At 35.0% G+C, this 24442-nt stretch overlaps 1 protein-coding gene across 2 annotated transcripts; it reads right to left on the bottom strand.

Moving 5' to 3' along the window:
* Window positions 1–1519: 1519 nt before the first annotated feature.
* On the bottom strand, window positions 1520–18761 carry PLK4 (polo like kinase 4). 2 transcript variants are annotated; one of them, XM_079920413.1, is made up of 16 exons: window positions 18515–18761; window positions 17753–17848; window positions 16920–17015; window positions 16724–16838; window positions 13500–14526; window positions 12678–12784; window positions 10408–10544; window positions 9448–9552; window positions 8972–9074; window positions 7624–7773; window positions 6598–6731; window positions 6411–6502; window positions 6112–6259; window positions 5181–5321; window positions 3605–3711; window positions 1520–2191 (listed from the first exon to the last, which is right to left on the bottom strand). In XM_079920413.1, exons 1-16 carry the CDS (start codon window positions 18542–18544, stop codon window positions 2089–2091), a joined length of 2691 nt encoding a protein of 896 aa, XP_079776539.1. In that variant the 5' UTR covers window positions 18545–18761; the 3' UTR covers window positions 1520–2088. The 2 variants fall into 2 exon arrangements, with proteins under 2 accessions (XP_079776539.1, XP_079776538.1); XM_079920412.1 differs by having other exon boundaries at window positions 10408–10775.
* Window positions 18762–24442: the final 5681 nt, after the last annotated feature.

Raw genomic sequence — 24442 nt, forward strand, 5'->3', positions numbered from 1 at the left:
TATGAAAAGGAAATTCAACGTGAAAGAAGGGAGGAAAGGAAAATAAAAGCAAAGAAGTATGGTTAGTAGAAAACACAGAATAAGATGGGAAGTAAATGCAATAGAACTGTAATGACAAACAGTGAAAATAAATCAGAAATGATAATAAATGTAAACAAAGTAGACTACAGAGCTTATTACATTGGATTGAAAAAATTCAGCTGTATATTATATATAAGAGAAATACCTGAAACATAGACACATTAAGACTTATTAAGGAGATGATAAAAAAAATACACCTAAATTCTGTCAAAGCAAAATGTATTTGAGTCTTTAGCTTTCAAAATTAAGCTAGGACTTTAATTATTTCCATTTTTAAGAGGAAATTCTTTCTTCTAATCATATTTTTATCCCTAAGAGAAGGGTTTACATAATTTTCCTCCCCAAAGTTGGATTACCTATGTATTAAAATAATTCTAATAGATATTACCAAATTGCTTTATCATTTACACCGTAATCAACACCACCTGAGAAAGCCCTGCTCATTGTACCACTATTATTTTTTTTTACGAATCTTTCATAAAGGGAAATGATTTTTGTTTTAATCTTGTATTTCTCCAACTACAGATGTGGTTGAGTATATTATATGGATTTTGATTCATTATATGGATTTTCTCCTTTGTGAATTATCTGTTCATATCTTTTGCCTATTTTTTTATTGGGTTGTCTTTTCCTTATTAACTGTGCAACTTATGTTACAAATTATTATTTTTCTTCTCATTGCCATAGGTAACAACCTCCAAAACAATGCTGAATAATTGTGACATTGGGTATTCCTGACTATTTAATGGAATTGGCTCCAATATTTCTCTGATTATAAAAATCAGCAGGAAGCATTAACAGTCTTTATATTTAAGTAGTTTCATTCTATTCCTATTTTACCTTGAGTATTTCATTAAGAATTGCTGTCCCACTATCAAATATTCTTTTTCCTCATGTTAGTTAATTGCATTGTTGAGGTCTTCAGTGTTAAAATGTTTATCATTAAAATATACAGATATTTTCAGATAAAGGTAGAGAAACAATGTACTTACCATTTGAAAAATTAATTTAAAAAATTTAATTGGGTCTTAAACAGGCAAAAAAACTAAAAATGAGTTTACTATGTAAATTATTTTAAATTATATATTTTTCTTTTTTAAAAAAAACTTTTGGCTGTGTTGGGTCTTCATTGCTGCACGCGGGCTTTCTCTAGTTGCAGCAAGCGGGGGCTACTACTCGTTGCGGTGTGCGGGCTTCTCATTGTGGTGGCTTCTCTCGTTGCAGAGCACGGGCTCTAGGCGTGCAGGCTTCAGCAGTTGCAGCATGTGGGCTCAGTAGTTGTGGCTTGTGGGCTCTAGAGCGCAGGCTCAGTAGTTGTGGTGAACGGGCTTAGTTGCTCTGCAGCATGTGGGATCTTCACGGACCAGGGATTGAACCCCATGTCCCCTGCATTGGCAGGTGGGTTCTTAACCACTGCACCACCAGGGAAGTCCCTAAATTAAGTATTTAATTAAATAAATCAAAAGATAAAGTAACACTGTATTTATTATTTTTTAATAAAATGCATTTTCAGAAATGTTTCATCACAAACTAGTGCTACAAAAATAAATATAAAACAAATATACATGTTTACATATGTTACTTGTAACATAAATACACATTATTTACATGTTCAAAATTCTGAAACTCCAGCATGTTTTGTCCATGATTCTTAACATGTCTAAGAAGTAGGGAAAAAAATAAAAGCACAAATATACCACACACCATTTATATTTTTGCTTTAAAAGATTGTTCAATACAAATATGTGAACACAGTAATTTTAGGAGTATATGTTCTAAGAGCAAAGTTAGGTGTCCTATTTTAGTCTACGACCACATTTTGTAAGTGACTCAAGTTTCATTCTGCTTTGTTCTCTCATTAGAATACATCTGTTATGGTATAGATTAAAATTCTCTTTTATAGAAGGGCTTTCTGAAGAAGTTTTTTAAAATGAAAAAAGTCACTTTACTTGAAAGCCAACAAAAACGTTATTTATTGAACATATATATATCTAAAAGGAGCTTTAATCAATGAAGACTAGGCGTTGAATTAGAAAACATCAAAAGGATGGAAGAAAGACACTGTAATTTCTGTCTGATGTATTCTGGTAATTTTTCATTTTCTCCATACCTAAGTGAAGCAAAAGAGAAAAAGATAAAATTATAACTTAGTCACCTGGTTTGTAAGAGTACCAAAAGTCACATTATATTTTTCAGTAATTCTTCAATGGCAAAGGCACTTCAGAGAGATCATACAAAATTATTAGATACTTAAATTAAGCATACTCAATTTGTTTCCTTTACTTATTTTTTAAAGATTTTTTTGATGTGGACCATTTTTTTTAAAGTCTTTATTGAATTTGCTACAACACTGCTTCTGTTTTATGTTTTTATTCTTTGGCTGCGAGGTATGTGAGATCCCAGCTCCCCGACCAGGGATTGAACCTACAGCCCCCTGCATTGGAAGGTGAAGTCTTAACCACTGGACCGCCAGGGAAGTCCCTGTTTCCTTTTAAAATAGACCAATTTCTAAATGTATTTAAATAATAAAAAGAAAATTAGGTCAAAAAACTTGAACAGACTTTATAATTTCGAAAGCAAGCTGAAAATCTGGATTCTTCATTCAATTGAAGACCCTAATTTAAAGAAAATACTAAGCTAAACACATTATAAATACATTTCTATTAAATATTAAAAATTTCCAAATGACCATATCAAGTAAAATCTGAACTTTTATCTTCTGAACATGGGTTCTACCCATTTTATATCTGTATCTTTCCACTTTCTGGATCATTTGAAAGAGTTGATTTAACAAAACCTCTCACTTTATGAGTTCTTTAAATGATGGTACTGCATATATACACACAAAAGCAGTTGGTAGATATCCACAAGTTATATTTGTACCAAGTATTTTCTCTACAATATGCACTTTTCATAAAGTAGCATGTTTGTACTGGTACTGTCGGCACCCTACCTGTTTTCAGTAGGTTATGGTTTGAAATGTGGAGACCAAACTACTGCTTATTGTTACTATTCCCAGATCCTCCTTGTTAGCATACTTATTAGCCTGGCATACATCCTCATTTAGAATGAATATATACATTCAAAAAAGTCTTTTAACATTAATCACTTTACATTAGATCAGGGGATACAGCCTTTCATTTGGGAAAAATAATCTGGTTACCTTTTAAAAGAAAGCTTCCTTGTTTCTATGTTCTTTTATGTAAATTTTCTAAGTATATTTGAACTTAGAAGTCCATTACTTATGAAAAGGGCCAACCTAGTTAGACTGAAGGAATAAGAAGGCTAAAGGAGTCTAACCACTTGGAGTGGATAATCCATACCAATTACCCTGCATTCCTGTAAACACTCATAAAATATGCATTAGACTATATGAGCTGCTATGAATATTTAACAGCTTAAATAATAATATGAACTTTGTCAACATAAAAATAGTAACTTTATTAAGTCATTTATTTCATCATATAGATAAAACAAAATTAGAGCAAAGAGCTGAATCTCAACCAGTATTTTAAGAACTTACCTAGTTGTTTGACCATCTGGAGATGTATAACTAATAGAAGACACTCCTGCTTGCACGACCAACTGGGACCCATCATTAAACTGAACCCACACAGCTCCACTAGTTAACTAGAAAAGTAATAAGCAAGCAAAATTACTACAGAGGATATGAAGTTCTTAAAAGGTACTCATGTTTAAAAGGATTTTCATATAGTTTAAAAAGAAAACAAAACAACCCTTCAGGTAACTACAAATTTGGGGCTGTGATGGTAGTAACATTTGAGAATATTCATATCTTTTTCAGATTATTCCTTTAATGGATAGGGCATCATAAATTAAAATTATTCTACATAAATCCTGTTTCCCATTCATTTCCACTAGGCTATCTAAGCAACCTTTTTTTTTTCCTTTCCCATAGTATTTCTAACCAAGAAGAGATTTAGGAAATAACCAAGCAACACTTTCTTAAATTAGAATTTCCCTCTATTCTTTGTTCTTAGGCCAAAAGAATTTCTATTCTGCTTGAGAATGTTACATCTTTGCTTTTGAAATTGGTTTCTTTAGTCACTGATGTTTACAATGTGCCACTCCAAACAGAGTACAGAGAAGACATGGACACTGGAATCAAATAGACCTGGGTTTACATCCAGATTCTGCAAACTAGTAGGAATGTGCAAGTCAACCATACATTATGAGCCATAATTTTACTATCTATGAAAGGCGATAACATCAACTTTACTAGGTTTTATTTTGGGAAATGAGACAATGTATGTGGAAAACATGGTACCACATAGCATGTACTCAACAAATGCTGAGTTCCCTTCCCGATATTTCCTACCCCCCATAAAGGACTAGGCTATATTTTACTTCACTGGTAAGTAAAAATTACATGTGCTGTGCTCAAACATCTCCAAAGTTCAAGCTTTCAGAAAATATACAAATCTAAGTTTACACCTACATAAAATTCTTTAAGTTTGAAACTCAATGTAGACCTAATTTTTAAATGCAAAAATTCTTTTCTGCCAAATAAAAATTACTCTATTAATATAGATTACAAATACTTTCTAAAACTTACGATGCCCTGGGCATTCTCAAATCCTAATGTTTAGCCATCATCATGACCTCTACTTTAAAAACAAATGGCAAGGGCTTCCCTGGTGGCGCAGTGGTTGAGAATCTGCCTGCCAATGCTGGGGACACGGGTTCGAGCCCTGGTCTGGGAACATCCCACATGCCGCGGAGCAACTAGGCCCGTGAGCCACAACTACTGAGCCTGTGCGTCTGGAGTCTGTGCTCCGCAACAAGAGAGGCCGCGATGGTGAGAGGCCCACGCATCGCGATGGAAAGTGGCCCCCGCTTGCCGCAACCAGAGAAAGCCCTCACACAGAAATGAAGACCCAACACAGCCAAAAATAAATAAATTAATTTAAAAAAAAAATGGCAAGAATAGGTCACCTAGGCCCTAGCAGGCAATTTGTTATCAACAATATCTAGAGCTTTCCATCTGTATACAAATAAAAAAATGTGAAAATTATTAATGATATAATCAATGCAAAAAGTGTAAAAACTGTCTTGCAAAGAGAAATCTAACTTCTCACCTGTGTAGCCCAACCGACATTTTTCACAAAAACAGACTTGAAAAGTTGTGCTGATTTAGGGAGACAATCTTTTAGACTACTAGGAGAGCTGTTAGTTCCAGAAGCTGCACCTGCAAGGCCAAGTCCTTCATTTGTAACCATCTACAAATAATAAAAGAAAGAAAGATATTATTCCTTAGCATTCTAATAAGCCAACTTCAGCAAAAGTAGATGATGACCAGATTTTCATTATCTTAAATTAATTTTTAAAGGACAAAATTAAAAAAAATACAATCACATTACAGAAAATTGGAAAAGTATAAAATAGGAAAAAAAATCACAGAACTACTGTTTTGATTTTGGTAGATTTCTTTTGTCTTTTTTTCCCAAGGTATAATTTTTCATAGCTTCAATTATAGTATGTATGTTTATGTGTGTGAATACACACATACCCATATACACAAACAGAGATCTATTTCTTTAATCTTGCATTTTACTACATTGCTATATAGTTTTTATTAGCATGATAGTTCATTGAATAAAAATATAAGTTTGTTTAACCATGATTCTATCATGGATATTAAGGCAGTTAATGATATTTTACTAGCAAAAATAAAACAATATATATGTTAATATATTTAGCTTTTTCCCAGAGGAGTCAGGTTAGGCCTTGCTGAGGTAATATTTAAACTGAGTCCTGAAAGATGAGAAAGAATTAGCCATTAAGAGGTTCAGGGAAAGAGTTCCAGGTCAAGTGAAGAGCATGTGAAAAGGCCCTGAGAGTTTGGCTTAATCAAAGAACTAGGCACAGAGAGTGTGGGGTAGCTCAGGATGAGACTGGAAAAGTAGGTAGGTGATAGTAAGGCCACAGTAGCGTGTTTTAGTTTGATATCAAGGACATTAGGCAATCATTGAAGAGTTTAAAGTACAGAAGTGACATATATTTACTTACAGAAGGATTAAGTATTGGTGCCTGTTTTGGAGAAGCTGCACTATTTATGATCATTCTATTCAGAGATGGTGTCTCTCTCATTGGGTAGTTTGGATCCACAGAAGGAGGAGGTGTTAAGGCCTTAGGTGAACTAGTACTACTAGGTTTTCTGAAGGAGAAAGATATGTCAAATACATTCTTTTAAAGCTTTCAATTTATAGAAAACAAAAGAATGTTCATAATGTAAACATTAAACTGTTTTTTCTAAAAAAACATTTCTACACATTTTAGCCATATTTAATAAATTTTCAAACATTTACCTTCCTACAATTATTGGGAAAAAGGGAGCACTTCCACTTTTCTTTTCCTCTTCTGAAATTATGGATTCCAGTGCTAAACAAATACGGTGGCCCTATTTCAAAAGAGTGCTTTCTGTCATTACTTCATCTATGTCATTTGTATTATTATTAATTGGTAAGAAAAAACCTACTAAAAGTCAGTACATACCTCATTAGCATGGTTCATATACATTTTTATTTCCTCTTTCAAGCTATTAACTTCACTTTCACCTTTTAAGGTGTAAGATTTGCCAGTCTTTTCGATCACCTGAATTAAATCTTCTGTTTTGTGTATCTTTGCTCCTTAAAAATTAAGCAGAAAACCCTTTATTATTTCTTTAAATATTACTAGATTTATATTCATTATCATACCCCAGTACATAATGACTCCCAGATCAAGGTAACATTTATATTCACTTATTGGCCATTAATAAAATGAGGCTCTCAAAGTAGTATTCAAAAAATAAAGGCCATTTTTCTTTTCCGCATATAACTGGCTTAAGTTTGATACTTTTATATTTTTAAAAAACCACTACTCTCATACAAAAACATAAGTGAAGGACAGCTATAATTATGTGTACTGTGTGAGTGCATGTACTATGTGTCCCTTAAAGGAGGAAACTTTACAAATTAAAAAGTAAACATCTTTATAGATTTAGAAAATAAAATTCTCTGGTTCAACCTTATCCTTTATTTATTATCCTAAAAATTTGGTATGTGTCCGTTTAAATTTCTAGTAAGAAACAGGATATTGTTTATTTCATGTTATTTTTTTATAATATCAATCAGAATGTTGTTAAACTGGAGCCAAAAGGGGAAAGAGAATTAATATACACATTAGAAAATAAATTGTTTACAAGCAAGTATATATAAATTTTGATTAACATTTGACATATAGTATACTGTGCTGTGTAATTTTTATGTATGGATACACACACACACACACACACCTCGCTGTGTTGGGGAGTTCCCTGGTGGTCTAGTGGTTAGGATTCAGAGCTTTCACTGCTGTGGCCTGGGTTCAATCCCTGGTCGGGGAACTGAGACCCCACAAGCCATGCAGCGCAGCCATAAATAAAATAAATAAATAAATCTCATTGTGTTGAATTTACAACAAACAAAAAACCAAAAAACCCCACAACTACTAAGTTACAAACTAAAGGGAAAAAAATTACCATTTCTAAATGGCACTTACCATCATAAAACCAAACCTCAAAATCAGCACCAGGGGAATTCTCCATCAAAACACATTTAGCATATCTTGTAAAATAAGTGATTTTGGGAGATTTAGATCTTACAAGCTGCACAAATCTGGAAGCATATTGATATTTTCGCCAGTACTTTTCTAGGGAGAGAAAACAAAAAAGTTACCTAACATTAGGGAATAAAGTGTTGACATAAATTCCGTAACAGTCTAACATTTATTTCTACTCTTCCTCAAAAATTCAAGTCGTAAGTTAATACTCCCATTACTCAAAGTTAACAGTTCCATTACCCAAATAAAAATATTTTAGAGATGTAAGTCTACTATTTTAATGAAAACTAAAGACAGTATAATAAAATTCCTAAGAAGTATATAACAAAATCTGATGATTAGTATCATGATTATTTATTAAAGATTTTTTTGATGTGGACCATTTTTAAAGTCTTTATTGAATTCGTTGCAACATTGCTTCTGTTCTGTTTTGGTTTTTTGGCCATGAGGCATGTGAGATCTTAGCTCCTCGACCAGGGGATAGAACCCGCACCCCCTGCGTTGGAAGGTGAAGTCTTAACCACTGGACCACCAGGGAAGTCCCAGTCTCATGATTATTTTAAAAATCTCTTACTTTGAATCACTGACTCCTTGTTAAAAGTAAGATAATGACTCCAGGAAAGTTTTAATAAATGAAATGAAAAGAGTTCTACCTGAGATATCAGAACCAAATGACTTTAGGAAAAGAAATGTAGCACTTTTTATATTAGTAAAACATAGAGTAGTAAATTTTAGCAGTTCCCTGTAACTGGTCATTTATAATATTTGATAGTCTTGCTATGTGTCTTAATTTCTAACAGAGTTAGATTAGATAGGTTCTCTTATTTGCTTCTAAGTTACCTTAGGGAAGTCTTACTACTCAGTAGTTAATTTCTCAATTCATAATATCCAGAAGCTAAGCTAATTTAGTTAACCACAATTACAAGTGATCATTATGTAGCACAGTAATGATTTCAAAAGTCAAAAACCAGATACTTCATGTTGAATTTTTAACATGATTCTAGACAAATTGTAACTATACAAGTGTACAAATTATATTTGTGTGACACATGACTAATATTCTAGAGTTAGTTTTTACTTAAGTAAACAATAAAATACCATTATAACACAGAATATGACTAAATATTGGATTAGTAAGGTATAGACATCTCACCAGATATAAAGTTATAAGAACATAACCTGCATCCCAACTGAAGCCAAAATATTTACAATTTATGATACCCACAGTATAGAGTTTATGTATATATAAATCCATTATCTAAATTTATTCCCTGGTAAATTTACATACCTGGTAAATTGTCAAAACTGTACCTACTGATGTTGTCAGTAGGTGAGGGCGGTCTATCTGCAAGAGGAAAACCTCTTCCGTCATTTGGATAATAAATAGTGATCTGGCAAAAAATTTTTAAGAATTCTGATTATATGCCATTAAGTTAGAGCACTATATTTTGTTACTAAAATTATAAAAAGAGCTCACATGTATATTATTTTTATTGAAAATGCTAAATATTCTCTAAAAGTAATTTTTTTGCTTTTTAAACTTAAGCCTAAAGTTTAGATTTTGTTCCTGGTTATAATTATTTTTTACACCACACTAATTTATTTAAAGGTATGTAGTATACTATTTTAGTTTTTGAATTCCAGAGATACTATCATATCAGGAAAAGCGACTAAAAGTTGTTTTTTAAATATCATTATAGAATGAATGGAATGATAAATGCTTAAGTGATAAAGCTGCAAGATAATAAAGGAAATCCACATTACCATATTTCCATCACTAGATATATGAAGAACTTCTTTCACATATTCTTGAGATGCATACTCCTTTAGAAGCTCCACACATACCTCCTCTGAATCAAGTATGCTCACCTAAAAAAAAAAAAACTAAAATCAGTAACAATTCTCTTATTTACCAGAACAGTTCTGACATACATATTAGTTAAGAGAAAAGTACTTAACCATGGCAGAAACAAAAATTAAAGTAAAAATCAAATAGCCGCTTCACTGCAATTGTCTAGACCACAGGTGTATTTCAGCACAACTGTGAAACATAAGGAGCAAAGGAAAGAAGGTATAATGAATGAAGTGTGAAATGATAACCAGTGAACAGAAAGAAAGCAGAAGGTAGGGTGGAGAATTTAAGGGCTTGAAAAGACAATAGCACGCCAAATAAAGGCAAGACTGAGTGAAAGGGAAAACAGGGACAAACAGGATGAAGACAGAATTAAAAAATCAAAATCACCATTCCCAGTGCACACATGACATTAAAAAAAAATGCTGTACTTAATTTTGTGTATACTCCTTTTCTTTAAATAGTTTCAGATGTTAAAAAAAGTGATATTTTCTAGTTTATCTTTTTGAGACTAGATTAAATGTAGAAACAATGAAAACAAAAGCAAAAGATAGTATTAAATATTAACTTAGTTATTAGGATTGTGGATAATATTTAACACAGTATTTAGCCAGTATTACTTTTAAATGTTTTTCATTATCAATAATTTAAAATTCAAAAATTACTATCAATTCACCATTCTTAAAGTACCCAGAAGGAAACAATAGCTATTTTCCCATAAATACCCAGTCTCTTTTAAGTGAGTTTATCAAGTACGTATCAAAAATACAGGGACATTATAGGGAACTGAAAAGATATTATTATGTTTGATACCAGAAACCATATACTCAAGGAAAATATCATCCAGTGATTTAGAAAAATAATAGACATACCACAGCCTTCTTCGTTTTCTGTCTGATTGGTTTTAACCTGTAAGCAGTCAAAGGAGATGTAATGCTTCGTAATGTATGTTTCTGATACCCCAATGGTGGCTCCACACCCCTCGTCTTGCTTTGTTCGGAAGAAGGATCTAAGCCAAAAATAGATTCTTGTTGAATTATCTCAGGTTTACTGTGAAATGCAGTCATGTATTTCATGTTATTCAACTGTTTTGCAGAATGCGCATTATCAGAAGCATCAGGGCTCTTTTTGGCTCTTATATCAGTCCAGGCATTTCTTGTTGTGTCCTGCAAATCTGGATGGCCCTGGAAATCTCTGTTTGGGCTAATGCTGTTGCACTCAGTAGTTTCTCTTAAATGAGCTATAATATACATAGAATAAAGCAATTTAGTGAATAATTAAAAAGTCAAGTCTACACAAAACAATGTCATGCTGGTTACAATAGCATTCTTTTTTCCTGAGGAACAAAAGAAATCTAGTTTTAAAAAAAAGCTTGTAATTTTTCAGTTTAAGATACGGCATAAGGGAATTCCCTGGTGGTCTAGTGGTTAGGATTTGGCGCTTTCACTGCCAAGGGCCCAGGTTCAATCCCTGGTTGGGGAAATAAGATACCACAAGCTGCACGGCTCGGCCAAAAAAAAAAAAACCAACAAAAAGATATGGCATAATAAAAGTGACTTTAAAAGGACAGTTTAAGCCAGACTGCAAAGGAATACCTTTAGTCTAAGACTAAGAAAGAAAAGATATTAATATGAAATTAATGTTTCAATCAAAGCAAAAACTAGTCACCTAGGGTCACTTACTAATACTAAAGCAACTGCCAATGCTGCAACAAATAATAGATTTGAGAGGAGTTCCCAGGTAATCATTCTACATAACATGTAAATTCACTCTCTTTAAGCTAAGGACTATTTCATCTTTACTTACAAAATATGCAACTAAAACCAAAACACTCTAAAATATATGAAATAGGTTTATTATTAATACTTAATATTATAAATGTATTTGTACCCACATTTCTAAAACAGTTCTTGAACTTTATCCATTTAAATTTTATATAGTTTTAGAGGTCACATGGGAACATTATTTTTTTTAAAGCCCTTAAAATGATTAGACTATATAAAACTTTGTAAGGCAATTTTTCTAATGCTAAACTATAAAAATCTATATCTCAGCTTTCCCCTTAAATGACTTTTAAGTGCCTCCCTCCATAATTCCCATTATGACAGAAAATATCCTACATCAAATAATATACTTTAAAATTGTAGCAGCACTACTAGAGTATTATAAACAAAGTTACTTCAGACATGTCCATGTTTACCAAATAAAAGTATCTATAAACACAATAGAAGGTTAAGTGCAAGATTAAGCACATGGCAGTTCTGTAGTTTTAAAAAACATAAACTTGAATTATCATCTTTAACAAGTACACATGAGAAGATTAATTCTCTTTTGGGCCCTTGAAAATAATATACATGAAAAAAATAGACTCTTGAGGTGACATAACTCTATGCTTAAATTACAGCCATATTACGCACTTGTCTGAGGTAACATGATACTTAGTAAAAAATTCTCTCCTCCTCTCCATGTTTCTTTTTTATTCTCTTTCTTCCATCATTATTTTCCAACCCACCTTCTGTGAATGTCATGTTCAATAATGAGAAATGTTTAACTTTCAAACTCTGTATCTATAAATAAAATAATGACTTGGATGAAAGCTGTTTAAAAATGTTTAGGTTTTAGTAGCTGTGTATTTTAGTGTATGTGAGGTCCCATTGGTACACTATGATGATCCACATCACCTTCTACTTAAAAATAAAGTCAACCATCTTTTGATTATTTTATAGGCACTGATAGTAGGTACTTATTACAGAGAGGCTGCAAGAGCGGAGGGGTTAAGAGTAAAGTCTCTGAGCCAGACTGCTTGGGTTAGACTCCTCTCTCTTGTATTTATGGACAGTGCAGCTTGGCAAATTAACCTTTGCGTACTACTATTTCCTCATTTGTAAGACAGGGCTAATAACAGTATCTTCCTCATATGGTTTTTGTGAGAATTATTAATAAGTTAATAATATATGTTAAGCATTAAGGACAGTGGCTGATACAGTAAATACTCAAACTGTGTTAACAGTAATTATTACTATTATTGTAACAGTTTATTGAAAATGTACTATTTTCTTAAGAAAACCCAAATAGAAAACTGCAATGCTTGGTAAGTGGCCAAGTCATTAACTTTTTATTAAATAGTCCATTAAAAACTCACCATTTATTTGCAGATTCCCAAACCACTGTTGCACCATTTCAGTCTGAGCTGTCTGGTCTGGAAATGGAAAAGGAGTTTTTCCATTTTTTGGACAAAGATGATTGGAGCTAAACAAAGAAAAAAAATTTCCCATAAACTAATAAAAAATTAAAAGGTAGTAACCTTTTAACATAAAAAAACACTAAAAAAGGGAGCTCTCTTCTGATATGAATACCTAAAAATTTTTACATTAACTGTAGAACCCAACATTTGCATAACTAAATTGTGTCTATGAAGCTAAATTCCCATGCCAAAATGCCCATGGCACTGTGACATTTCTATATGGCTACTGTCCTCTTTTAATTTAAACATAAAAATCAAAGATCAGAAGAAGAAAAACACTAGTCACTAAAAACTTGCCTTCATGTGAGAAGCAGTCAATATGATTACTCATCACTTAGGGTCAACTTCTCTTTCTCTATTTGTGTGTGTGTGTGTGTGTACAGTTACTGTTAAGAGTACTTTAGGAATCAGACATGTTTAATATATGATACATCGCACTGGAGACCTGCTTCATATAAAATTTAAAATGACACTAGAAATTCCCAAGTATTAAACACATACTACAAATACATTCATGAGCACATATACTCATTTTAAGAGATTCTTAACCACAATTCAAAATCATCATTCTGATTCTCTTCCTATTAAAAAACAGAAGTCATAGTTAAAAGTGCCCCAGGAATATCTGACAAGGTAACCCTTAGTTAGATGCAGCTTCATGTTTGTGCTAATACAATGTTTATTGAAAAGTAAAATGCTTTTTGATAGAATTATTCTTACAGTGCTTGATTGTTATCAGGTCTTTCAAAAGATCCAGAACCATTGGATGTCTTTTCTTTAAAGAAGTGAAGAATATTAGCATTGCTGTTTGTGGATGAGTATCTTTCTTCATTTTCATCTACTCCTGATCTTTTGGATTTTGAAAGCATTTCTGCTGAGTAACATCGTTCCATTGGATACGTTTTCGCTCGCGACTGACTATTAGAGATGCCAGATCTATCAGAGGAATGGGCTCTACGAAGGTATCGAGAATGTGGCCTTTCTTCTGCCTCTTGGATTGCTCTTCCCCTTCCACTATTACTGGTTTCTTGTTCTTGATTTCCCCACTGAGTATAAAGGCTGCTTCCATCTCCTGAAGAAGAAAAATCACTTGAATTTTTATTCTTTGGAAATATAGTCATTTTATTTGGGAGTGGCTGGTCAATCAAAAGTCGTCTTCTGTCAAATAAACTACCACTCATACTGGTACTGGAAGAAGCCGTAATTGCAGTAGAAATTGTGGCATGTCCACTATCAATAGAGTCTTCTACAGTTCCTAAATCTTTACTTTTTGTTGAAGAATTTCGGGACATAAAAGGATGGTCTAATACTGAAGACAGACTTAAACGATCTGCTGGATTTCTACGAAGTAACTGGTGAATAAGGTCCTTGGCTTCTCTTGACAAAAAAGTTGGCATTTCATAATCTGCCAATACAACTTTATTTAACGTGTTCTTGATGGTGTCAGTGTCAAAAGGTGGTCTTCCAATAAGTAACGTATAAAACATACAGCCCAAGGACCAAATATCAGATTCAAGTCCATGTGCACTTCGAGTTGCAATTTCTGGGGAAATGTAATTAGGAGTTCCACATAAAGTATAGTGCTTTTCGTGTGGCATTTTCAATTGAGTGGCCAGCCCAAAATCAGCGATCTTGATGTTCATATTACGCGTAAGTAAGAGGTTAGAAAGTGTGAGGTCCCGGTGTAATATACCATGAGAATGGAGATACAGCATTCCTGTGATGATCTGGTGCATGAAGTGTCGAGCTATTAGAATGCAAAAATTAAAACTACAATTTAGAAAATCTGAAGATTCAGTATTTAGAATACATCATGAAACCCAAGTACATATGCCAGTATGACAATTAGTAAACTGGTTTGTAGCTTAGTTTTACCAGCCAGAATACCACTCTGATAATTTCATAATATTCTTTAATAATTCCTATTAAGACAACTAGGCACTCCTTTTAAACTCTGTCCTTTCCAACTAATGAGTTTTCTAAATACAGTTAAGGGAGGCTTAATTTTAATAGGAACTGGGAGTGACCAGAGTTAACTAGGGTAACCAAAAGTCCATAGAAAGAGAAAATATTTATAATTAAACAATTCATAAATAATTCAAATTGTAAAAAAGAGAAAAAAAGAAAAGCAAGCTGTATTTCCTTTGATGTCCTCCCAAACCCTCCTAAAAAGTAGTCACTATTAACAGTTTATATATATTCTTTTAAACTTTTCTTCCATGTGCTTATGTACACTTAAATCTATAGAAATACACTGTAATAAATGTTTTTAAAATATAAAAATGGTATAAAAATATAGTTTATTACTTTTTTTTTGCCACTTCACAATATTTCTTGGAGATCTTTCTATGTCAGTACACATAGATCTCCATCTTGTTAAATTGCTGTTGATTAATATTTGGGTCATTTCAAGATTATAAAAAAATACAACAATAAACATTCTTGTACATGCTTGTTTTCTTGTGCATATAAATGGGGTGCTTCATTATGGTAAATTCAAGAAGTAGAATCACTGGGTTCAAAGATAAAATTTAGTATTTTAATACCTTGCCAATCGCCCTTCAAAAGGCTGTTATTTTCAAGCATATCCTTGTTGAAATTAGGTAGTCTCAATCCAATGGGTAAAAAAATGGTACTCGTTATTTTAGTTGGCATTCTTATGATTACTACTGATTTTGAGCATCTTTTCGTATGTTTATTGGCCAATTATACTACTTCTTCTGTGAATAGTCTGCTTACATCCCCTGTCCATTTTCCTATACAATTATCTTTTCTTTTAAGGCATGCCTTATATTTGAAAATTAATTGGACAGCCATTTGTTATACAAATATTTTCTTCCTATCTTTAACTTTTAAATTTGTTGACAGTATCCTTTGTCATACACATTCTTAATTTTAATTAGTCAAATTGGTAATTCATTTCCTTCCTATCTTTTGCAAGTTGTCTTATTTAAGAAGGCCTTACTATTGTATTATGAAAAATGCAGTACTCATCATCAATATGTATATGAATTTATTTTCTTATTATGTATTATGTTCTTATTTTCAGTCTAAGGATATGAACATTTCCTTAACTCTTAACACATATGACCAAATTGTTTTCCAAATGGGTTAAATATAGATCAAATGGACAAAAAGCCTATCAGCAACCACCTTTCTTAGCTTTCAATCTTAGCCTGCAATGTCAGTTAGCAGGGTAAGATAATTTGAAAACAATCATTTGTGTGATGATATACGGACCTTACTTGATCCTGATCTGAACTGTAAAAAAAGTTACTTATAAGAAACTGGGGAAGCTGAAACTGACAATGTGTTTGACAGTAAGGAATTATTAGGTGTGATAGTGACTTTGTGCTTACGTTTTTTGTTTTTTTTTTAAAGTCTGCATTGTTTAAAGATAAAAAGATGTCTATGATTTGCTTCAATATACTCTGAGGAATTGGGGGAATAAGAAGGGTACAGATGAAACAATGAGTTGATAGTTTTGGAAGCTCAGTGGTAAGTTCATAGGGGCTCATTATATTACTGTCTCAACTTAAGTGTTTGACATTTTCTATAATAAATGGTTTCAACAGGTACTGTGTTTGACTTAGAAACTACTTTATAGTCATCAACAGCATCCTAAAAAGCTTTTTCTAAATTTGAAAAGATACACATTCAACTGTGACCAATGACTTAATTTAAAATGTTGTTTTGGCAAAAGATGGATAGCAAATTTCTTCTTCTACTTTATTTCTGTAATGCCTGAATTACTTACATGAATTAACAACTTTCTTAATTTGGGGGGGAAAAATCTCTTTTTATAGCCCAAAGTAATAATTGAAACAGTTTTACTAAATATTATAAAAAGTACATTCTTCAAAACTACAAAGAGTAAAATTTGTATTTTCCAAAACCAATTTTTTTTTAAGAAAAATGAAAGAAAGAAAAGAAGCACAGCCTACCTTCATTTTCTGAGAATGGTTTTCTTCTGTTTTTTATATACCTGTTCATCTCTCCATTATGGCACATTTCTAATACTAGGTACACATAATTGTTATCTTCAAAATAGTTATACAGCTGAAATGTAAAAGGGCATAATAAATTATAATACAGAAAAATTCAATGCCCTTGGCCACTTTTATAAAATTTGTATCTTACCTCCAAGATAGAAGGATGTTTCAATTGGCAATGTATTTTCACCTCATTTTGGACTCTCTGTACCATTCCAGCTTTGTACATGGCTTTCTTATCTATCTAAAAATAACATGAGAGGTTTAAATGTTAATGATAAACTTTCAAATGTGAAGTTGTCATGTTAACTTTGAAAAGAGAAAGTATACTATAAAATATTCTGAAGTCCTTTTATCTTCTTTTTGAGATCAATTTATTTCGTTGTCTATTTTCCCCATGCACCTAGCAAAGTGCTTGACAGGGTGGACATTCAATAAACTTGCCCAATGCATTCTAATACACTCTACCAACTTAAAGAATTTAATAGCTCAAACATCATATCTATGATAATAACAACAAATAAAATTTAGCAAAGCTTTAAAACAAATCTTCCCTTTTCCTACTGGTTTAGGTGTTTCTTAATTTCCTTATGTTACTCCTATTAGACTGACTTCTAACAATCAAGAATAGTATTTTAGCTTTTTACAGTGTAATACAGAACTATGCACAGTGTATTCTTATTATAAACAAATTATTATTTGTTCTTTGACTGCTGCCAATTACTCTTAAGTACATATAATTAGAACAGATACCAAATCTAATGAACATGAGTAAAGATAGAACACTTATTTAAGCATGGTTAAGGATCTCCTAAGAGATCCTTAAGTTTAACTGTTGGAACTACTGTCTTCTGCCTAAGCAATGGGTTTTTTACAGCATAAAGAAAAGGCTGGCAGGTAAGGAGTTTCTAACATCTCAAGTAGCAAACCTCTCTAGTTACTTGCAAAGCAGAAGTGAGAAACTGATTAACATATTCTTACCATTTTGATTGCAACTTCCAAACCAGTGTGAATGGACTCAGCTCTATAGACACCAGCAAATGATCCTTTACCAAGCAGATTTCCAACTTTAAAATCCTTAAAAGTTAAAATTAAAGAATATGTGTAATGATTTGCGACGCAGAAAGGAAGAAAAAATAGGAAGGGGCTGGAAAAAAGAGGCTAAAATGGATCGGGAGGAGAATTTGCATTCAAAATTCAAGCAGGTATCACACCTCGATACAGCAGGTGTCTGGGGTGGACAGCATGTTGACGCCTTGCGGGTCTCTGAGCTTCCAGGCTGGTCTCTGGATAGAGCACCCTAATGGTCTGGTTCCTCAGCCTCAGCGTAGCCTCAGCATCCTCGTCCCACCCCCAGCCTGCCCCCGAGAGCTAAGGCCCTGAACGGAATCCCGCCGCAACTCCCGCCGGAGGTAACCGCCATCCCCTTGGAGAAGGGGAAGACAGCCTTGCCCTGCTCTAGCGCGGCAGCTCCGGCGGGATCCCTGACAGGAAGCCGCGGTGTCTAGGGACAGAAGGGCGGGGTCGCGAGCAACACACCTGTCCCACCGCCCCCGCGTCTCAGAGGGGCGGGCCGCTCCGCCCTCAAACAGCCGGGCCCCCGGCGGTTGGGACCCTCCCAAAGCACTCCGGCGTCCAACCTGCAGCCGTTAGCTGCGCTCTATCCCCTTCCTGCCAGGGTCTCGACGAGTCCCGGCACTCCGACTCCCACCCGCCCTACTGGGGACTGCCGAGTCTTTTCACCTCGATCTTCTCCCCGATGCAGGTCGCCATATTTCCAGGCCGCGGTCCGTGCTCCCTGGATTAACTCCCTTTACGCAGTCCTTTCGAGGCAGCGCTCCAAGTAGGCAGCGTGTCTTGGCGTCCATCAGGCTCGGCTCTTTAGGCCGCCGCTCCCGGCGACGACACCACAGCCACCGAAAGGTCTCCCGGGCACCTTCCGAGGCCTGGGCGGCGCCTCCGCGCTCCCATTTTGAAAAACTCCCGCCGGTTGCCGTTCTAGCGAGGTTGGAGGGGACGTAAGGAGGCGGGGCGTTCCGCAGAAGCTGCGCCTGGGCGCGCATGCGTGGCAGGCTCCTTATCCGCTCGCCTCCGGGCCGAGGACCGGAAGTGCTTCGGCGGCCTAGAACTTGGTTGGGAGCGTTGGCAGTTCGGCTCTTGGAAGACCCGCGCAAGACGGATAAAAAAGGTAGCCTAAGATATGAGATATTCACAACTAGTCAGTTACTTCACGGTCTGAAAAGCTACTTCTTCCAATTCTGTAAAGGGTTTAAAACAATTTTTGAATTCCAAATGCTTAAACTTGACGGAGCAGCGTAGGGGAAAAAAGTCAGTACCTGACTTAACCACCCGTTTACACCTCTGTACTTACTCCAGTTTTTCATATCTGTAATGAATGGATACGGTGCTTTAAGAAAATTGACTCCATTATTTATTTTGGTAAATTTCTATTAATTATAATGCCATCTGTAGAATAACACATTTGAGAGTTCTCACACACGTGCGATAATGTATTGATCAAAAAAGACCTCCGACGGGCTTCCCTAGTGGCGCAGTGGTTGGGAGTCTGCCTGCCGATGCAGGGGACGCGGGTACGGGCCCCGGTCCGGGAAGATCCCTCATGCCGCGGAGCGGCTGGGCCCGTGAGCCATGGCCGCTGAGCCTGCGCGTCCGGAGCCTGTGCTCCGCAACGGGAGAGGCCACAGCAGTGAGAGGCCCGCATACCACACACACACACACAAAAGACCTCCGAGGGCTTCCCTGGTGGCGCAGTGGTTGAGAGTCCGCCTGCTGATGCAGGGGACACAGGTTCGTGTCCCGGTCCGGGAAAATCCCACATGCCGTGGAGCGGCTGGGCCCGTGAGCCATGGCCGCTGAGCCTGCGCGTCCGGAGCCTGTGCTCCGCAACGGGAGAGGCCACAACAGTGAGAGGCCCGCGTACTGCAAAAAAAAAAAAAAAAAAAAGACCTGAAATTTTTAGACGTTTATAAAAATCTTATATGTTCTTGTATAATGTTATGTCATAATTCTTGTTATTACTTTAAAATGTATATCTCAGAAATAACTAAAAAAAAAAGACCTCTGAGGTTGGTATGATACACTTTATGCAGATGAGAAGATATGGTGATATTCAGCAAGGACATGTAACAAACTGAGAACTACTCCACAAACTTAGGTCAGTTTCTAAATGGAAAGCTCTTTTCTTCTACATTAATGGATATATCAGGTTTATGTAAGTTTGTCTACCTGCAAGCTGTATAAAAGCTGTTCAGAGAAAAGTCCACTTTTCCCTTCGTTGCTGGAAATCCTTCCTTTAGGGTTATATATTACAACGCTTGAGCGGTTGGTTCCAGAGTCCAGTCTTCCAATTAGACTTGCTTTTGCTGTTAAACTTTCAGAAGTTCCTGTAATTTGCTGTCACTGTGGGGTTTTTTTTTGGGGGGGGGTGTGGAGGTTGTGGTGTTTATCCTTTATTCTGTTAGTATCAGGGATTATATCGACTTAAAAAGAAAAGAATGTTTTAGAGCGGTTATAGGTTCACAGGAAAACTTAGTGGAAGGTACTGAGAGTTCCCATATACTCCCTCCTCTCAAACATGCATAGCTTCCCCCATTATCAACATCACTCACCAGAAAGGTACATTTTTAGTAAGGATGAACCTACTTGACTCATCATAATCATGCAAAGTCCATAGTTCACCTTAGGATTCACTCGTGATGTTGTATATTCTATGGGTTTGGACAAATGTATAATGACATATATCCATCATTATAGTATTTTCACTGCCCTAAAAATCCTCTGTGCTCCTCCTGTTCACCACCCTCACCCCACCCCAGCAACCACTGATCTTTTTACTTTCTTAATCGTTTTGACTTTTCCAGAATGTTGAATAGTTGGAATCATATAGAATGTAGCCTTTAAAGATTAGCTTCTTTCACTTAGTAATATGCATTTAAGTTTCCTCCATGCCTTTTCATGGCTTGATAGCTCACTTCTTTTAGCGCTGAATAATGTTCCGTGGTCTGGATATATTACAGTTTATTTATCCATTTACCTATTGAAGGACATCTGAGTTGCTTCCAAGTTTTGGCAATTATGAGTAAAACTGCTATAAATGTCCACTTGCAGGATTTTCTGTGGACATGTTTTCAGCTCCTTTCAGTAAATACCAAGGAAAGCAATTGCTGGATCTTATGGTAAGGGTATATTTTAGTTTTGTAAGAAACTTCTAAACTGTCTTCCAAAGTGGCTGTACCACTTTTCATTCCTACTAGCAATGAATTAGTATTCCTGTTCCACATCCTCACCAGCATTTGATGTTATCATTGTTCTGGATTTTAGCCTAGAAATTCTAATAGCTGTGTAGTTGCATCTTGTTTTAATTTGCATTTCCCTGATGAGACACGATGTAGGACATCTTTTCATATGTTTATTTGCCATCTGTATGTCTGTCTCCTTTGGTGAGATATGGATTAAACTCTTTGCCTTGGTTTTTTAATCGTGTTGTTTGTTTTCTTATGGTTGAGTTTTAAGAGTTCTTTGTATTTTAGATAACAGTCTTTTATCATTGTTTCTTTTGCAACATCCTCCCAGTCTGTGGCTTGTCTCTCATTATCTTGAGATGTCTTTCGGAAGGGCAAAAGTTTTTCATTTTAAAGAAGTCCAGCTTATCAATTATTTGTTTCATGGATTGTGTCTTGGTGTTGTATCTAAAAAGCCATTGTCATACCCAAGGTAATCTTAGTTTTCTCCTGTGTTATCTTCTAGGAGTTTTATAGTTTTATTTTTAGGTTTGTGATCCATTTTGAGTTAATTTTTGTGAAGGCTGTAAAGGCTGTGTATAGAGTCATTTTTTTGCATGTGGTTAACCAGTTTTTTTATCACCATTTGTTGAAAAAACTATCTTTGCTTCATTCTATTGCCTTTGCTCCTTTGTCAATGATTAATTGACTGTATTTCTGTGCATCTATTTCTGGGCTCTCTGTTCTTTCCCATTGATCTATTTGTCTGTTCTTTCACCAATACCACACTGTCTTGATTACAGTAGATTTATATGACCCAATACCCTTAGTAGTATCGGTCCTCCAACTTTGTTCTCCTTCAATACTGCACTGGCTATTCTGGGTCTTTTGCCTCTCAGTATACACTTTAGAATCAGCTTGTTGATAGCTATAAAATAACTTGCTGGATTTCAGTTGGGATTGCATTGAATCTGTAGATCAAAGTTAGGAAAAACTGACATCTTGACAATATTGAGCCTTCCTATCCATGATCACAGAATATCTCTCCATTTATCTAGTTCTTCTTTGATTTCTTTCATCATAGATTTGTTGTATTCCTCGTATAGATCTTGTACATATTTCGTTAGATTTACACCTAAGTATTTCATTTTGGGGATGCTACTGTAAATTGCATTGTATTTTAAATTTCAAATTGCATTTGTTCAGTGCTGGTATATAGGAAAGCAATTGACTTTTGTATATAAACCATATATCCTGCAACCTTGCTATAATCACTTATTAGTTCCAGGAAGGTTTTTTGTTGTTGTTGTTTGGTTTCCTACATAGGTGATAGAATAATCTGTGACCAAAGACAGTTATGTCTTCCTTCCAAACCTGTACATGTGTTCTTTCCTTTTCTTGTTTTATTGCAGTAGCTAGTACTTCCAGTATGATGTTGAAAAGGCATTATGGGAGGGGGCATACTTGCCTTGTTTCTGATATTAGTGGAAATGCTTCTAGTTTCTCACCATTAAGTATGATGTTAGCTGTAGGTTTTTTTCTTAAAATTTTTTTTCTTTTTTGGCCATGCCATGCAGCATGTGGGATCTTAGTTCCCTAACCAGGGATTGAACCCCGCCCCCCCCTTGCATTGGGAGTGCGGAGTCTTAACCACTGGACCACCAGGGAAGTCCCTGTAGGTTTTTTATAGATATTCTTTATCAAGTTAAGGAAGATCTCCTCTACTGCTAGTTTATTGAGCGTTTTTATCATCAGTGGGTGTTGGATTTTGTCAAATACTTTCTCTGCATCTATTGATATGATCATGTGATTTTCTCTTTATCCTGTTGATGTGATGAATTACATTAATTAAATTTTGAGTGTTGAATCTCACTTGGTCATGGTGTATAATTCTTTTTAATTCAATTCGCTAATATTTTGTTGAGGATTTTTACATCTGTGTTAATGAGAGATATTCGTCTGTAGTTTCTTTCCTTGTAATGTTGTCAACTGGGTTTGGTGTTATGGTAATGCTGACCTAAGAGAATGAGTTAGGAAGTATTCCCTCTGCTTCTGTCTTCTGAAGGAGATTGTAGAGAATTGGTATAATTTCTTCCTTAAAAGTTTGATAGAATTCAGCAGTGAACGCATCTGGGCCTGGTGCTTTCTGTTTTGGAAGGTTATCCATCATTGATTCAATTTCTTTAATATAGATATAGGCCTAAACATTGTCTGTTTCTTTTTGTGTGAGTTTTGGCAGATTACGTGTTACAGAAATTGGTCCATTTCTTCTAGGTTATGAAATTTGTGGGCGTAGAGTTGTTCAAAGTATTCCTTTATTATCCTTTTCATGTCCATGGGATCTGTAGTGATGTCCTCTCTATCATTTCTGATATTAGTAATTTGTAACTTCTCTCTTTTTTTCTTAGTTAGCCTGGCTAGAGTCATGAATTTTTTGATCTTTTCAAAGAATTAGCTTTTGGTTTTGTTGATTTTTCTCTATTGATTTACTGTTTTCAATTTCATTGATTTCTCTAATTCTTTTTTTTTAATATCTTTATTGGAGTATAATTGCTTTACAGTGTTGTGTTAGTTTCTGCTCTATAACAAAGTGAATCAGCTATATACATATGTATATCCCCATATCCCCTCCCTCTTACGTCTCCCTCCCACCCTCCTTATTCCACCCCTCTAGGTGGTTGCAAAGCACCGAGCTGATCTCCCTGTGCCATGCAGCTGCTTCCCACTAGCTATCTATTTTACATTTGGTAGTGTATATATGTCAGTGCTACTCTCTTACTTTGTCCCAGCTTACCCTTTCCCCTCCCGTGTCCTCAAGTCCATTCTCTACGTCTGTGTCTTTATTCCTGTCCTGCCCCTAGGTTCATCAGAACCATTTTTTTTTCTAGATTCCATATATATGTATTAGCATACGGTATTTGTTTTTCTCTTTCTTACTTGCTTCACTCTGTATGACCGACTCTAGGTCTATTCACCTCACTACAAATAACTCAATTTCGTTTCTTTTTATGGCTGGGTAATATTCCATTGTATATATGCGCCACATCTTCTTTATCCATTCATCTGTCTATGGACACTTAGGTTGCTTCCATGTCCTGGCTATTGTAAATAGTGCTGCAATGAATATTGGATTTCGCTGATTCTTATTGTTTCTTTTTTTTTGCTTACTTTTGATTTAACTTGCTTTTTTATTTTTCTAGTTTTCTGAGGGGGAGGTTTAGATGATTTTATTTACTTAATTATTTTATTTTTTTCTTTTCCATTATGGTTTATTACAGGATATTGAATATAGTTCCCAGTGCTGTACAATAGACCTGTTGTTTATCCATTCTGTATATAATGGTTTGCATCTGCTAGTCCCAAACCCCCAATCCATCCCTCCCCTACTCACCCTCCTCCTGGGCAACCCCAAGTCTGTTCTCTATGTCTG

This window comes from Stenella coeruleoalba (genome assembly GCF_951394435.1).
Source record: "Stenella coeruleoalba genome assembly, chromosome: 4".
Lineage (NCBI taxonomy): Eukaryota > Metazoa > Chordata > Mammalia > Artiodactyla > Delphinidae > Stenella > Stenella coeruleoalba.

Coding starts and splice junctions, on each gene's coding strand:
- PLK4 (XM_079920412.1), bottom strand. CDS start 18,544: ATGGCGACCTGCATCGGGGAGAAGATCGAG. Junction 16,839..16,919: donor AACATCCTTCTATCTTGGAG/GTAAGATACAAA, acceptor TTTACATTTCAG/CTGTATAACTATTTTGAAGA. Junction 10,776..12,677: donor TGGGAATCTGCAAATAAATG/GTGAGTTTTTAA, acceptor TGTATATTATAG/CTCATTTAAGAGAAACTACT.